Here is a 17,616-nt window from a genome sequence, read left to right on the forward strand (position 1 = left end):
ATCTCAATTGTGGTGTTAACATTGATTGAGTTATGTTGAGTACACTACTGTACGCTGATGATATTGCTATGATAGCAGGATATGTCCAGCCTATCTTATGCTATGGGTACAAACCAATTCAGTTGTATAACTTCTGTACTAAATAAGGCTTATATATAGAACTGTTTTTTAATATTCTTAACAATTTAGATCTCCACGTGGTGGACCTGTATAATATGTCTTAATTGGAATTCCATTATGTTTCACAGTGGATACGATATTCAGATAGTTCGAATTCGATTAAGAACTTTGGAACGACAGAGGCAAACCTAACGGAATAAACTCCGTACTTACAGAGAATTTAAGAAATTATTAACAGCTGAGCCATATGTTACTGTTATTCTACCTAAATCTCATTGCAATATACTTAGTAAGTTACGATAGGTACCTTTGGTAAAAAAGAGGTCTGTAGATATACACGCTCCAAAACACCTTCAGATGATATAATTTATAAATGTTGTGATGACAATACGATTGAGGACGAAGTTCACTTTTTGGTCAGCTGTCCGCTATGTTCGGATTTACGATATGACTTGTGGGAAAATGTATTAAATACTAACCCTTCTTTCACTTGTTGCCTACTGAGCAGGCCACATTTATGCTAGGTAATGTCAAATTAATAAAACCTTTAGCTGCATTGGTTACTAAAACGTTAAATATACGTAAACGCACTGTGTAGTCCTGTAATTAAACATACCACACTTCACTGTTGCTTGTAAATCTGTGATATTGTATGCACTACAATCTGTTTCAGGTATAATGTAGTGTCTTGTGTCTTGTAATGGTTAGGTTTCTTAGTATAAATTAAGCTTGTTCTCTTTTAGGGTTGGGACAGGGTTAGGCATAGGCTAGACTAGAAAAGATACACCAGGCTTAGGCTTCTGTGGGCTTATCCATTTAGCTCTTGAGGGGTAAGGACCCACTAGGCATGTGCCTAGTATGCTTTTCCCCATTGAAATACATTGGGATGGGCCAGTGCATGAGTATCTCATGAGCATTTAGATCAGTCCATTGAACTTTTCTTTTGTAGGCATTTAATGGGTAATTTTCAGAGCAAGAATTTTATTGGGTAAAACTTGTAGGTTAGGGGTATCAAAGGGCAGAATATTTTTTACTCTGGGGTCACTATTGTTTCTGTAGACTAGGTATTTTTAATAGGGTTTTCACTTTTCTTAGGATCCTTGGAGGCATTATTTTGTTGTTGTTTATTTAACTTAGTTTATTGTTGATTCCGGGATATATATTTGTTGAGTTTGAAATAAATTAATTTTGTTTATAATATCTTGTGTTCTGTTGTCATTGTGGCTTCAAAGCCCTGAATCCTGCGGACCTGAGGACCTGAGCAGCATCCTCCTGTTACAGTTTCATAGGCCATATGGCCGGATGTTATATTTTATTGAGTGTTTTAAAGTGTCTATGTATGTTTTATGTATAACATGTGACACACAAATAAAATATTTTCTTTTTCTTAGTAATCTCTTACCATCTCTTTACCATTGAATATTCATTCAGTTCGGTTGGCAGCTAAGCGCCCGGAAAAAAACTGTTGGTTCAGGAACTGAAAGCTTAGTTTATTTAGGAATTAACCGCAGGTCACATATATGTTCTCTGCTTGGTCGGCTCAATTTAAAGCCTTGCATTCTTAAGCAGAATTTGCAACTATGCGTGAGAAGGTATGCATTTGAGCTGATTTAAATGTCCATTTATGTTGACTTCTTGGCCAATGGAATACACAAGGCGAGGATGGCACTAGTGATGAAGCAGGCACCTGCAACGGAACAATGAACAAATATACACAGAGTTAAAAAGATATGTACCTATGTCCGGTGTCCTCCGCCGTGGTATTGCTGATATATTTCTGAAACAGCTTAAAACTATACTCCCTTACTATAAAATATGCAGACAACAATGAGGCACTGATGTTGGGAGACATTTTGTACTGAAACAACTAGACAACAAGCACATTAAATGTATATTTACAGAAAATAAAATCCGATGTTTACAAAGAAAACATGTTGTTTCTAAAAAATGTACGATTGTGGTTTTCCTCTTAAAATTAATTGTTTGTCTTTATCAGAAATAAAAGGTAACCGCCTCACAATCAATGGTTTGTCAATTGTTTGAAAACATTTTCCTGCAGGTTCAGCATTCTTGAACATGGGGAGTAAACAATGAAGCATACAACTTTATGGATGACATCTTGTTTATTGCACAGAGCGACCTTTTGATGTAGATTCTTACACTGTTATCAATCTTTACGCGATAACGGTGCAGAAATCTACATCGAAACGAGGCTCTTTACAGTAAACAAGGAGTTGTCATCCATAAAGTTGCATGCTTCATTAATTGCTTGTCGTACTGATTAGTCCAACAAATGGGACGCGAAGGTTTATGTCTGAACAAAATACAAAGTCTACACTTACTCTCTGATCACTTAGTGGACTATTCTCTTTCGACATATTTGCATCTGGTGGAGTGCATAAAACTTATTTTACTTGTTTCCTTACAATAGTGCGATTTTTCAATAAGGGTGATCACAATTACCTACCTGAGAAAAGAAACGTGAAGTCATACACTCCAGTACTTTATAGATAAGGCCTGAAACACAAAAACTAAAATCTTAAGTCATATATACCAAAATGCATATTTGGGTATCTATGACTATGCATGTTTCATAACTAGTTCATACCACCACGCACCAGTCAGGTAATGGGACCCGTGAAAGTCCGGGTTAGAATGTACCTTCAGTAACCCATGCTTGTCGTAAGAGGCGACTAACGGGATCGGGTGGTCAGGCTCGCTGGCTTGGTTGACACATGTCATCGGTTCCCAATTGCGCAGATCGATGCTAATGCTGTTGATCACTAGATTGTCTGGTCCAGACTCGATTATTTACAGACCGCCGCCATATAGCTGGCATATTGCGGAGTGCGGCGTAAAACTAAACTCACTCAACCACTCAGGTAGTGGGATACGAGCCGTCTATGAACACATTAATTAACGCATTATCGTATCAGCCACTCACACATTCACCGGCAAAATATACGTCCAAGTGTAACCTACTTGCAATGATTGGTCCAACCATGTTGCCGAGTCCAAAGAAAAAGGAACATATACCATAGCCAACGGCCAATTTGGATCGGCCTATCAGCTCAATGCATATAGGACTAACCAATGTAAAAGGTCCCTGACTGTATGTACCATACAGGGCACTGAAAATCATTTGGAGACTGTACGTATGTGACAGCACGGGGAGTAACAGAAGGGATACTCCTGTCATTCCTAGTAGTCCAACGTGAAGGATAATGTTTCCAATAGCTGGATCAGAAGAGGCAAAACCAGCCAGCAGTCCGGAACAAAGTGCAGGCACACCCATGACAGTGAACAAACTTGCAGACTGTGCAGGTGTACTGCCTCTCAATTCAGCAAAATTTGGTAAATGAACCATGCAGGCTGCATCCCCAAGAGACCAGAAAAGGATACTGAGCAGATACAAGAAAAATCCATTTGTGCAGAACAAGGCTACACATTGAGGTATTATCCTACTCCGTGAGTTTTCAGTTGTTAATAGCGCGGTGTGTTCAGACAGAGATTCTGCCGTTTCATTACTTCTCCCAGGACAGTCCTCGTCACGCTGTTCAGACTTGACGGTCGTATTTTCTGCAGTTAGAACATTATGTTGCGATTGCATCGTCATTGTAGGGTCTCCTTGTGCATCACAAATCTCCCCTGTGTCTTCTTGGCGAGCAAGATCTACTGACATTGACTCCTCTTGCATCAGTGGTCGAATTAGAGCTCCAGCTAAGCACACATTGCATGCAATGGCACCCAAAATAAGCAACGCGCCTGATAATCTGTACATCTCTAACAGCTGAACTGCTAATGGTCCGATTACCAGCAGTCCTACTCCACCTCCAGACATGCAGATACCGTATGCTACTTGGAGTCTCTTATTGAAGTTGTTGCTCGGAGCCACGCCACTCACGTTAGCAGCCAGACCACAACCTAAACCTGTGGATATAAATACAGACGTTAGCAGGTTGTGGAAGTATACATGAATGAGTTATTACGCGTAAATTCACAGAATAATCAACGACGTACGAGAAATTACGGAAAATGTGTCACTTTTTAAAGTTCCTGTCAGATCTCCATCCACTTTCAGAGGTCATAAACTTTCAAGGTGACAAATGGTCAGCCATGTTTACAAACGCGAATTTAGCTGTAACTTTTTGTAATTGCTTTGATTGTAAACTGAAACTCATGAGAAATGAATGTTTGGTTGACCATAATGTGAAATGTTGGTGATCAGAACTATGTTCCGGTCTTGTAAATCTCGAAATAGTGAGACTGTAGCACGTACAATATATGGAAAAGAATGCCCTGGATTTGTGAATGAAGTCAGTGAGAGAGAAATAGATCCGTCGTCCAATGAAAATACATCTTTGTTTAACTGTCTGCTTCGAGGATCATTTACTAACAGCACACTGTGTAAATATCAAAAGGATACCAGCTTCCACTTATTTTAACCCTTGAGGTAATAACTAAAAAAATAGCATTAGGTTAATTCGGCACCTCGAAATTTGGTGGCCTCCCACTACTGAGTTTCAAATATCTCAACTCAATAATGTTGTCAGAATCTACCAAGCACATTTGAAGATTATTTTTGTAAGATACATTTCTTTCATTTTTTATTTTGGTTTAAGACCATGAATCAAAGTGCCACATTGACCATACTGTTCGAGTCAAGTATACACAGCAAGCATGTTGAATCTTACCTGCTATGACTCCAAACGTAAGGATCAAACCAGTGACAGTCCTACAAAAGGATGCAGCTGTCAGTCCTACAAACATCAATATGCCACCCAGAATACCTGTCCATCTGTTTCCAATTCTGTCTTGAATAATTCCTGCCAATGGTCCTGAAAAAGTCCGTCATTAGTTTGGTATGTTTGTAGCTGTGTGTCCGAATTTCATTTGAAACATTTTGTTCTTTGAAGGAACCATGTATTTCTTTCATCATACTGTTTCTACAACAAACTTTAGTAAATATGCTGCATATTTAGTGTTTTTTTCTTCCTGTAATGAACTTCAACATGGGAACTTCAACATTATTTCGTGGTTGAGCATCAATCATTGCAGACAAATGTTTCAAAATACTGATGAACAGTCACTTATGTATTACGTGAGATACCGAACGTGTGTCCCTAATGTGTACACAATGACCCTGAGTTGTGTGTGGCAAATACTGACGTAACAATAAGGTCTTCCGAGTCTTGCAGACTGTCGGTTCTTTAGGAACCGCACAGATACGTATGCCTGCTCAAATCAATGTCAATAGGTATCACCTAATTGCCCAATCAATCAACCTGTCAATAAAGTACATCTAAATGTACAATACATAGTTCCTATGTGGTATCCTCCCAAAACTTCCACATCCCAAAACTTCCACAGCTTATAACAACAACATTTCTGGTTGACTGCACACACTTTAGCATACTGATTACCTCAGTCTGTAATGGTTTAACCCATTAATCAGTAGTGAATACAAACAATCACTTAGTAATATATTAACACAAATACATATCTTTTCTGGTTTGATATAACAGTCTATGTAGAATATTTGTATCGAACTTATGTCCTATAGTGTCTAAGATTTCACCCGCACATTTGACAGTCATAACCCTGTCACTTTGTACTCTTGTTGGAGCAAGTGGACGGTTCTGTCTCTGATGCACCTGAAGAGTCTGACGTAGAAGAACACGACTGTGATAATGTTGTTACTGTAGTGACATTATATACCGTCACAGTGTCACTGCCGTAACACGCAGTTTTTTACATGACAGGGACATCCAAAAGTAAATCTGTTGCCTATTACATATTCTTTAAACATCCTGAAATATCTGACTGACAATTTTCATAAAATTATCTTTAAAAGTAAACATATAAAACTGGCTATTATTAAAAATGTCACTACCGTTATTGTGTCACTACCATAACAATTAATGCCAATGTCCATACCACAACATTATCGATGTCCTTATTTCATTAAAATTGATTTATGTGTTTATGTCTGAAATTTGTAGTGCAAGTATGTTTGGTAGTAGAGCTTCACGTAAGCATAATACAAATCATATTCTCATTTTAAATTTTTTGCTACACATTACTTTATATTTGCAAATCAGATTTGAAAGGAATTGTTTGGCCCCTTTTAAGAGATAAATATAAAATTTCAAAAACCCATTAGCCATGTTATATTGTAAAACTACATATTTTAATATACATGTACATTAAATGTACGTTAAGCTTGCATAATTTATGTTTTGTATATTCAGAATACTATGAAAGTAATCAACAACAGTTCAAGGTAAAATAACAATACAAAATTTACAATTTTTGCCTACATGAAATATACACGAATTTATATTATAGATATATTTCCGATTCATTAACTAAATATATATATAACTGCTCTCTTCTCTACTAAAATCTGTACTCTGCTAAGTCAGGTGATATATAATTATCTGTTGTTTCAGTTCAGTGCTCTTCCTGGGCTATCCTATTACCTACAAAGGGGTGATGTTGAGTTGTTGTTTTAACAATGTGTGCTGGTATTGGGATGTGTAAGTTTTGGGATGTGGAAGTTTTGGGATATAACCTATATATATATCATTATATAACAAAGCATTAAGAGGTACATTGAACAATAATGTAATGGAGTAATGCACATTTGCTCTCCGTGGTGAATCAGGCGTGAGCAACAGAATAAACCGTAATGATATGAATTGCCTTCTCAAACGAGTTTGCCACACACGTAGTTTAACATTCGACCTGAACCTCTGCTCTGTTCAACTGACAGCTAAAACGTATTGTTGTAGCCCTGAAACAAGCACACTTACCGCACATTGAGAACGTTCCAAGTAATGTTGACCCTACCCACGATACTTTGACCAAATCGCCATCAACCTCTTCCAGAATGGCCGGTGTAATGACCCCAGGTGAAGAGTTTAGAGCACCACAGAGCACCTGCATAGCAAAGCAAGCACCACAAACCACCCATGCATATCCGCGATCAATGTCCTTTGTTTGGCGCTTCATGGTTTTGTTTTCCAACAGACATCCAGTGTTTTGTCCTATATTCTTGAATGTGTCTTCTTCCTCAAAACCTGAGTACGGTTTGCATCTACTTTGTATAGTATTTCTGACGTGTCATAGTGGTTCCTGCAAACCAAGCAGTATGTATTCCACAAATAATAAAGTGATAAGACACGACGTTTAGAATAGTGTTGATTTTTGTGTACATTTTCAATATTAATTTGGTGATATTTGCATGTAGGCCTCGTTTCGGAACGTTTGAAAATGTTCACATCTTCATACATAAATAGCCACGCCCTTCCATTATCTTGGAAGCTGCCTTATAAATCATACTTATTTAAAGTACACTGGTAACCGCCTAAGTAAAGACCGCTTAACTAAACAGACCGGATAAGTAAACACTATTCTTTAGTCCTGGCAAATTTCTTCATTAATTATCACTATTAGAGTCCGGTTAACTAAACTCGGATAAGTAAACAATACCGCTTAACTAAAGGTCTTCTCACGACATTAATGGAATACTGTGTACGGCACTTTATAAGGTACAACTGACATCACTGTATGGTAGCTATTGTTGGACTTCAATGTCGGTAGTTGTACGTTTTGCATGACGCCAGAGAGACACGGAGCCTCGTAGTTAATGAAAACTAGAATGGGATCAAAACAATTTAGAGAATAAGACAGTAAACGTCGAAGTGAAGACTATGCAGGCTAAGCTCATTAAAAGCCTCAGTTCCGCCCCCCCCCCCACCACCAAAAAAGGAGAAGAAAACAAAAATACAAACCCCACTACGAAGCCTTCTCCATGTCACAGCGAATCACTTGTGTATGGAACTGGGCACTGGTTTTTGATATCAGTTAACAATATTCATAAACGCTTACAACACCAAATACTAAAGTATGTTTATAATGTTTACTATGTATAGTCCAAAGGTCTGGAGATATGTTGTATCACTGACACATGTTTTCATTACCATTTTACCATGTATAAACAATCACTTTCAAGCCCTAAATTTGATCATACAAAATACATTCATTCATTACAATTTAAGCACCATTACGAAAGAATATAAATATTTCGTTTCATGAGTTGGTTGGATTGGGTTAGTTTTGCGTCACATCGGCATTATTCCAGCCATATAGTGACGAGAACAAGTTTGCATTAATAAACATTTTAAGTACATACTCGGAATGAGTTTTATTTCAAAAACATATATTCATTACATTGTCATTTAAAAGCAGAAAAAGTCATAGCACCAAATTTAAAGGTGGGCAATTTGTTAGTCACATTTCACAGTTACAATTTATGATAGTGATATTTCACAGTCACAATTTATGATACAGATCAATTTCCCTCAGGCAGTTCACTATCAGATGAGCGCTCACGCGGGAGAACAGATCTTTTAGATTCGTTGCATCATATTGTGAGTCCCTTGCAGACGATAGGTCCACGCATTCAAGCAGGATATGCTTGATGGTGAAAACCTCATTGCAAGAGACACACATGGGGGGTCGGTCCATCCCCATCCGTTTTAAGCAGATAGTCATGAGTAAACCGACTGTGGCCAATACGACATCGACATCGTCGTAAAATTACCTCGTCACGTCTTGACTGACAACCCAAGTAGGTATAACCAATTGCTGGCTTCAATTTATACAGTTTATTTCTTTCTACTTGAGTGTCCCATCTTTTTTGCATGAGGTCCCGAGTATAGCTTTTGATAGTGGGTTTGAAATCACTGTACGGGATCAGCAGTGGAGATAAGGGCTTGTCAAGAGCTGCTTTTGCTGCAGCATCAGCTTTTCTGTTACCTGCTATGCCCACGTGACCCGGCAACCAGCAGAGGACGATGTCACTGTGGCCAGTAGAGAGGTCGTTGTAAAGTTCTAAAATGTCCAGAATGATTGGGTGGCTTGAAATAACATTTTGAAGTGCTTGAAGGCAAGATAATGAATCTGTGAAAACGATGAAGTTTTTGGAATGATTCTGCTGTTTAATATAGGTCAAAGCTGAAAAGATAGCTTTGGCCTCGGTAGTGAAAATGGAACTGTTGTCGGGAATCCTAGAGGAGACAGTCTTATATCCAATGACTGTAGCACTGGCAACTAGGCCCTCATCCTTGGATCCGTCTGTGAAAATGGATCTATGGGTATCATATTTGGAACGTAACTGGATGTATTCCTGCTGGAACACCAAGGGATTTGTTTCAGACTTTCTGAGTTTAGAGAGGGTAAGATCGACCTGTGGTTTCACCATCTGCCAGGGTGGTGAAGACAGGAGTCGGTAGGGTGCTATGCTACTGAGATCAATTTTAGCTGCAGATATGTGTGGTTGGATTCTGATTCCAAGTGGTGGAACCAGGCTTGGCAGTTTAGGAAACAAGTTTTCATAGAGAGGGTTGAAAACAGAATTGTATGCTGGATTGGACTGATTTGAACGTAGTTTAGTGATATACTGCAGTGAAAGTGTAATGCGGCGTTGTTCAAGGGAAGGTTCGTTAGCCTCTGCATATAGACTGTCTACCGGAGAGGTCCTAAAAGCTCCCAGACAGAGCCTTAGGCTTTGGTGGTGGATAGAATCTAATTTTTCTAAATTGCTTTTGCAGGCTCCACCATTAACAATAGGTAATCTGATCCCCTCCCCATTCTGTATTTGAAACGACTTTTAGTAAGTCCAGAGCCTTCATGCACTTGGTTTTCAAATATTTTATGTGTGGTAAGAATGTCAGGTGGCGGTCGAATATGAGTCGCAGGAATTTGGCCTCTTCTACTACCTTGATGGGAGTACCATCTAAATATACGTCTGGATCCTTGTGTGGTCTGTATTTACGACAAAAGTAAATTTGTTTTGGATTTTGAAAACTTAAAGCCATTTTCATTGGCCCATTTTTGGATTTTGTTAAGGCAGAGTTGTAGCTGCCTTTCTATTGTGTGCATGTTCTTACCACGGCATGAAATATTGAAATCGTCCACGAAAAGGGACCCATCAACACAACTGTTCAGGACGTTAGTGAGGCTGTTAATTTTGATGCTAAAAAGGGTGACAGACAGGATGCTGCCTTGAGGGACGCCCTGATCTTGGTGGAAATAATCAGACAATGTGGAACCTACCCGTACTTGAAATTGTCTGTTGTTTAAAAAATGAGATATGAACTGAGGTAATCTGCCCCTCAATCCAAAATCATGTAAATCATTTAAGATACCATGTTTCCACGTTGTATCATATGCTTTTTCTAAATCGAAGAAGATAGATACAGTATGTTGTTTGTTGACGATGGAATTTTTTATGAAAGATTCCAGACGCACCAGATGGTCAATGGTACTTCGGTTTTTACGGAAACCACATTGGAGGTCACTAAGGAGGTTATTGGTCTCCAAGTACCAGATTAATCGATTGTTGACCATGCGCTCCATGGTTTTACAAACACAGCTAGTTAGTGATATAGGACGGTAGTTTGAGGGATCGGTATGATCCCGGCCAGGTTTTGGTATAGGGATGATAATGGCGTTGTGCCACTAAGGAAGAAAGTTGCCGGTTGTCCAAATGTCTTCAAATATATTGAGTAGAGTTTCCAAACTTGAATCAGGAAGGTGTTTCAGAAGCTGATAATGAATATCATCAGCTCCTGCTGCAGTGTCGTGAGCCTGCCCTAGTGCAGTACGTAGTTCATGGAGAGAAAACGTTTCATTGTAATCCTCACCATTATCAGAGTTAAAATTGACTGGTTTCTTTTCCTTTTGGGTTTGGTATTTCTGGAACTTAGGGTTATAGTTTGACGAGGAGGAGTAGTTTGTCAAAGTTTCGCCAAGTTTGTTTGCGATTTCAACTTTATTGGTTAAAAGGGAGTCACCATCTTTGAGATGGTGAACACCAGATTTGGATCCTTTGCCCTTAATCTTTTGAATCATGTTCCACACCTTGGACATGGGTGTGCGGGAGTTGATTTTGGACACATATTTCTTCCATGACCGGCGTTTAGTTTGTTTAAATGTACGTCTTGCCCCCCTGCTATTTGTCATTTTAACGGCATTCAGGTTAGGCACAGTAGGGTGTTGGCGGAAGTATTGTTCCGCCTTCTTCCTATTTTTCCTAGCTTGTTTGCAGTTTGTATCAAACCATGGTTTGCGTATGTGCGGGTTTGCAGAAGACTTAGGAATAATTTCGTCTCCAATAGTATTTAAGATATCAGAAAATAGTTCCATGGGATCAGGAAAATTCCTGAAGTTGTCCGGTATAAGCTTTTCAGAGCAGAGAGTTTGGAATAATGGCCAATTGGCCATCTTGTTGAAGGTGGTTCGTCCGCGGGAGTAACTGGAGTAAGAATAGTTGGGAAGTGGTCACTTCCACAAAGGTCATTGTGGACCGACCATTCAAACTCGTTTAAGAGATTAGAATCCGTAAGTGATAGATCAAGTGCAGAGTATGTTCCAGTGGCAGGATGGAGATAGGTGTTTGATCCATCGTTGAAGATGCATAGATCATTATTGGAGAGAAAATCTTCAAGGACCTTTCCCTTATTATTTATGTTATGTCCGTTCAGGTCGCCCATGCTTATGCAGGGCTTTGGGTGTTGATTATACAAGTTCTGAAGATCTGATAGGTGGACAGTTGAGGAGGGAGGAAGATAGAGTGAACATAGTTTAAACCATATGTTCAGAGTCATGCGGACAGCAACAGTTTGTAGGTTGGTGTTAAGTGGAACAGGGCTATGGAGGATGCCCTGCCTCACCAGGATAGAAGTGCCTCCTGTAGCTTTTACACCGGGAGGAGAAAAGGAGTGATAGGAACTGTACCGACGGATGTCAAATTTATCAGTCCTTTTTAGGTAGGTTTCTTGGAGACAAAACGCGGATGGTTTGAAGTCTTGAATCAATAACTGTAATTCGTTATAATTATTCTTAAGTCCTCTGCAATTCCATTGAATCATATTTTGTGGATTCATGGTGCTTCCACTGGTGACATGTCACGTGAACGTGAGAAAGCGTTTGATGAACTCCTATTTGTGTCAGGTGGAGATGGAGTTACCTCCATATCCAGAAGACCAAAGGAGTTATGGACCTCGACGGTGACCTCTGAAGGAGAGGTGGCCTTTGGTTTTGTGTTTTGCAGTTGCTCAAGCTGCTTTAGTCTCTCTAGCCTCTTTTTCCCTTTTTTGCACGTAGTTTCTGTTTCTGGTTTTGGCATTTGTTCTGGTGTTTGTGATTCAGAAGTTTTGACTTTTGGCTTTAGAGATGGAGTGGCTGAGATGGGCTTAGTTGTGTCGAGTTGAGTTGGTTGAGAAGACATGACCCATGTCAGGTCGGTCTGACATGAGATAGTTGCAGTAGCCATAGAAGGACGGGAGACAGCAGAAGAGTACGTGATGGTTAAAGTGGCTGCAGTTAAACTTGCAACCCTCTTCTTAGCTTCATGAAAGGAGACATTTTCTTTGTGCTTGATCTTTAGGATCTCGGATTCGCGTTGCCACACTGGACAAAACTTGGAAGAGGCCATATGGTTACCACCGCAGTTTGTGCACTTCACTTCCTTAGTACATTCATTGCCCTCATGTTTGTCACCACAGCGGTAACAAACAGCAGAGGAACGACAGGACTTGGATCCATGTCGTAAGTAATGTGGTTCGGCATCCCCTCTCCCCACCCACCATGGAGTGTCAACAAGGACGATCTTATATTGCAGTGGATCTCATAGCTGCAAAGACCGGGGATAAGGGGGTGTTATACTCCAGCGAATTTGACATGAAATGCTGTAGCTGCCTACCAGATTAAAGGTCAGGATGGTTCGGTCCATGACAATCAATTGGAGGCGTACAGAAATCGGAGGTCAGCATCACCAGATTGGCCAATGAGCCACCGCCTTCTGTGCCTGGGTCTGTGAGGCTAATTTGTTTTGAACATGGCCAAAAGTGTTATGCAATACCAAATTTTGTATAGACATTCCATGCACAGGGCAAGGCGTGACCAGCCGAATGGTAGAATCGGGCCTATTCTACCACCCTTCTAGGCAAAGTTAGGGTCGAAGTGGTGTGTTGGATTATTGAACACTATTGCCGGTTCCGTCATCCTCAACCACCAGACTCCCTTCCTCTGCCAACACAGGGATGCAACCCACGGCAAACGGTTTGCCCAATTTGGTCGCCTCTTACAACCAGCAATGGGGTGCTGTGGACCTATTCGACCCCGGGTCCACACGGGGGCGAAGAGCCATTGGCGTTACCCAGCACCCACCACGAGGAGGTTGCTCTTCAAGGGTGCCTTCGTTTCATGACCATACAGTTCAAGCGATTAGCACATAAGGACAGTTTCACATTCAAATTTTAGCGGTCAATGGCGCTTCAACAAGTTTCCGCATCACCCCTCCCAGGAGGGTGACGACTGAAAAAATATTACCAGCTGCCACGGTTACCGCTAAACTCTCCGCCGAGAAGCTGTATCGCTAACAATCGTATGACGTCATAATATGACGCATGCAGTGACCGGAGTTCGAAAACTGTTCGATTAGCTGTTTTTGAGTTCACTATGTACCGATTTATTTTACTGACTTTCACTGCTTATTTAAACTATCTCATACATTGAATCTTTTGCACACTCAACTTAAACATAATTAACCATTTTATAGCAGTTTGAAGCTTGTCAGTACATGTTTTCACTGATTTAGAAATCCAGTCGAGAGGCAGACGCCATTTTGTTTACATGTCATACAGTCGGTAACGATCTTCAAAATAAAATAAAATGATGTTTTGTACCTTTAACATGGTGGTATGATAAATACGTGGTATGCTCGGGTAATACGGTCTTATGTACGTCTTTCCGTGGCAGTGTCATCCCTCGCCTACCGGCTTGCGTGACACTGCTAGAAACAGGCGTACATCAGACACTCGAGAGAAGCATACAACTTATAATGTCCAGTGTATGTGTGAGTGATTGAGTGAGATACGATTTTAAGTCACCTCGGCAGTATTTCAGCCATATCGTGACTAAACACAAGTTATAACTGCATAATAAATCATGGCAAATTATAAAAACCTGTCGGCGAAGGACAGTAAAAATAACTAGAATATGATAGATGTAATTATAAAACTAGCATGAAAATCTAAAATATCTTAACTATAAAAGACAATACAATATAAAAGGGCTATAGAGGGCAACTAAGGGTAGATCACCTTACTAGGGACCATGGGGACTTACAGTGTCTTTGCTACCTGCATGGACCCTAGCTGGATTTACACCGTACCTTCAGCCGCTGGCAATTGTAGGAAAGCTAAATACTACGTTTAAAGATCTGGTAAGTTTAAATATACTTTGAAAGTGTTGGGACTTACGTATCCTCTCAGGAGGACACTACTTTTAAGATATGTTAAGCCCTTTGAGGATACAGCCACTAACAATCAAGTGTATGGTGCTACATTTATACCAATAAACTTCACTGAATTAGCAAGCATTCTTTTAAGCTGTATTTATCAACAGTAAGGCTATGTCACAGCAGGGTTATAACGCAAATAATCTTCAAACATAGTACCCATATTGGGAATCGAACTATGGACGTCGGGGTGACGTATTTGTCCTTAATGACATCAAAACAACACTACACAGACAAGTCTGTCAATATGAACGACTGTCAAATCGAGTTTCAAACTTTGGTTACCTAGCTTTTTTCAAAGTGATTTCATTTTTATACACTTTGCAGTCATGTTTCTGTAACAGAAGGAAGTGGTGTTAATTTTCTCTAATGTGACAACTGCCTCACATATTTTACTGTCCGGTATCCAAGATGAAGGGTGTATTTTGTTTGCGATATAATCTACCATGTTGACCTATTCCTTCCATCTGTTCTTTATGCTTCTAGGGGAGCAGAAATTTCTCATGAATATTGAAAAGGGTCTGTTTCTAGCATTTATATGTAGGTTTGAATTTCCTGATACTTCTTTCATTTTGGCAAAACGGTGTTGTGTGAATATTATTTCAATGTTTATGACAATATTCCAGAAATACAAGAATAGACAACATCTGAAATGTGCTACAGACATTGCATCCCATCTGGGTACTTGAATGCGATAACACTTTATCACTGAGATACTCCTTTCAACAAAGAGGGCGGTGAGGTAGCCTAGTTGTTAAAGCGTAGGCTCGTCACGCCGAAGGTCCAGGTTCGATTCAGCACACGGGTGCAATGAATGATGTCCATTTCTGGTGTCCAAGCTGTGCTATTGCTGGAATATTGCTAAAAGCGGCGTACAACCACACTCACCCACTTTCCACGAAGACAAATGCCGAGCTTAATTCACATTTGTGGTGTTTGGGAATGTGTAAGTACCCTCGCTGTGCTGATACATTACAGTTCAAGCCTTATTTCAGGGTTATCTACAATAGGTAGGTACGTATACAAAGTACAACTACGAATTGACACATACACACCTCAGTTCCCTTACCCCATACCAGTCAACAACTACGAATTAACACATACATACCTCAGTTCCCTTACCCCATTCCAGACAACTACGAATTGACACATAGACACCTCAGTTCCCTTACCCCATACCAGACAACAACTACGAATTAACACATACATACCTCAGTTCCCTTACCCCATACCAGACAACAACTACGAATTAACACATACATACCTTGGTTCCCGAACCCCATACCAGACAGCAGGTACTATCTATGACATAATACCATATTTGCCGTACACCACCCCAGAGAGCCGATTGACCTTTCACACATATATCTTATCTGTCACTCGTGATAACATGTACGTCAAATACATGTACAGTCATACGATGTCACACACACAATATGCATACATCGAGAAAACCTTGAAGACTTAAAGATGAATATACTAAGGCTATGCTATAAACGAAAATACACACATTCAACGAATCTATTCGATATTTTCGATAGCAAAGAAACACCCAAAGAAACATCACATGGTCATGACGGTAATCAATACTCACCGGCTGAATGTTATCAGTGTCGGTGCAGTGTACTCCCGTGCCCAGACTGCGCTTGTGATTCAAGGCTACTAGGTCACTGCAAATGCGCAGTAACAGCTACAGTTAAAGGCGTAGGTAGTCATGCAAATCAAGCCTTTTGAAACATGCACTTGGTGGACTCAGTACGCACTAGACCAGAAATAATCGACGTAAAAGGGAAATAACCTAAACATTTGTGATAACAAGCCAGTTATTGCAGAAAAGTGTTCACATGTGTCTATTTAGCATGTGCACAAAACCCAAGAAAACCAAGAATGGGGAAATACGTTTTTGACGGTATCCAGCAAACTACACAAAGGCAGTTGTAAGGACATAGCACCGTTGGTGTGTAAACAAACACCTGCCAACTGCCAAGTGTTCTCAGGGGTTAGGTCTCTTAATGCCTACAGGCAATAATAGCTACGGAGTATGCTGTTTTAGGTGAGCAGCAGTGATACGCTTTCCTGCACACAAGTGGTCACTTCCACCCTAATGAGTTTAACCTGTTTACACTATGAAAACTTCCTAGAGATATCTCATCATATCAGCACAAGCAGTGCCTTATGTATCCTTTTTGCTTGTTTTCAATACAATGTGTCTATCTTTCTCAACAGGAACTATATATGTAAAAGCAATTTAATTACTTCTGTTTAGCATGCAATAAATTTTGTACTGAGTAAGTTTGAGAAGGAAATATGTTGAAATAAAATGGGACTTCTGCATAGTTTGGTTCAAATCATGTCGAATCCAAAGAAGGTAGAGTACTACTCGTCGCAGAAAGGTGGGCAGCAAGTTATGTTACAGGCTGAATAACCGGCGCCTGACATGTGTGCACTCGAAGTGTGTACAAGGTTGTTGTCTAGGCAAATGTACCACAGTTTCAGCCAACTAGCATCCAAACAGACTTTGAAATCGCCGCCATCAGAGCCACAGAAGCAGTGTTCCCAAATAGTGCTGTCCGTGGTTGCTACTTTCACTATTCACAAGCTCTGTGGAGGAAGGTGCAAGAACTTAAGTTCACTGATGTCTGTCTCCAGGATCCTGAGGTGTATACTCGGATTAGGCGTGCTGCAGCTCTACCCTTTCTGCCTGCAAGGCAGGTTCAGGATGCCTGGGTAGAGATCATGGAAGATGCTCCCGAGATTCCACAGAAGGTCCAGTGGCACGACTACATCATCAGCACCTGGGTTGACGACCATGCCTTCTACAGAGTCGGAATCTGGAACCAGCATGACAACCTAGGACCTCGCACGAACAACCATCTCGAGGGGTGGCATTCCCATCTGAACAAGGTCGTCATGAGAGCTCATCCAAACACCTTTGCGTTGGTGAAGGTTCTTCAGAAGCCTGAGAAGACCGAACGGAACAAGCTTGTTCAGTTCATCCATGGAGCTAAACCACCGCCACGACGTCGTGTGTACAAGGAGATTGACAGCAGGCTTGATAGACTAAAGGATCAGCTACGAGCTGGTGTGAAGGCTCCCTTGGACTTTCTCAGTGCTGTTGGTCGACT

The 17,616-nt window shown here is 40.3% G+C and overlaps 1 protein-coding gene across 1 annotated transcript; it reads right to left on the minus strand.

Annotated features, from left to right (window-relative positions):
* Positions 1-1,595: 1,595 nt before the first annotated feature.
* Positions 1,596-16,169, minus strand: LOC124283539 (monocarboxylate transporter 5-like). The gene is made up of 6 exons (XM_046719567.1): positions 16,086-16,169; positions 6,936-7,257; positions 4,815-4,958; positions 3,103-4,050; positions 2,588-2,637; positions 1,596-1,807 (listed from the first exon to the last, which is right to left on the minus strand). Exons 2-6 carry the CDS (start codon positions 7,132-7,134, stop codon positions 1,682-1,684), a joined length of 1,467 nt encoding a protein of 488 aa, XP_046575523.1. The 5' UTR covers positions 7,135-7,257; positions 16,086-16,169; the 3' UTR covers positions 1,596-1,681.
* Positions 16,170-17,616: the final 1,447 nt, after the last annotated feature.

This window comes from Haliotis rubra, unplaced genomic scaffold (assembly GCF_003918875.1).
Source record: "Haliotis rubra isolate DU_JTF1 unplaced genomic scaffold, ASM391887v1 Scf1094, whole genome shotgun sequence".
NCBI classification, from domain to species: domain Eukaryota; kingdom Metazoa; phylum Mollusca; class Gastropoda; order Lepetellida; family Haliotidae; genus Haliotis; species Haliotis rubra.

Coding starts and splice junctions, on each gene's coding strand:
- LOC124283539 (XM_046719567.1), bottom strand. CDS start 7,134: ATGAAGCGCCAAACAAAGGACATTGATCGCGGATATGCATGGGTGGTT. Junction 4,959..6,935: donor TGGAACGTTCTCAATGTGCG/GTAAGTGTGCTT, acceptor GGACTTTTTCAG/GACCATTGGCAGGAATTATT. Junction 4,051..4,814: donor TACGTTTGGAGTCATAGCAG/GTAAGATTCAAC, acceptor TTATATCCACAG/GTTTAGGTTGTGGTCTGGCT.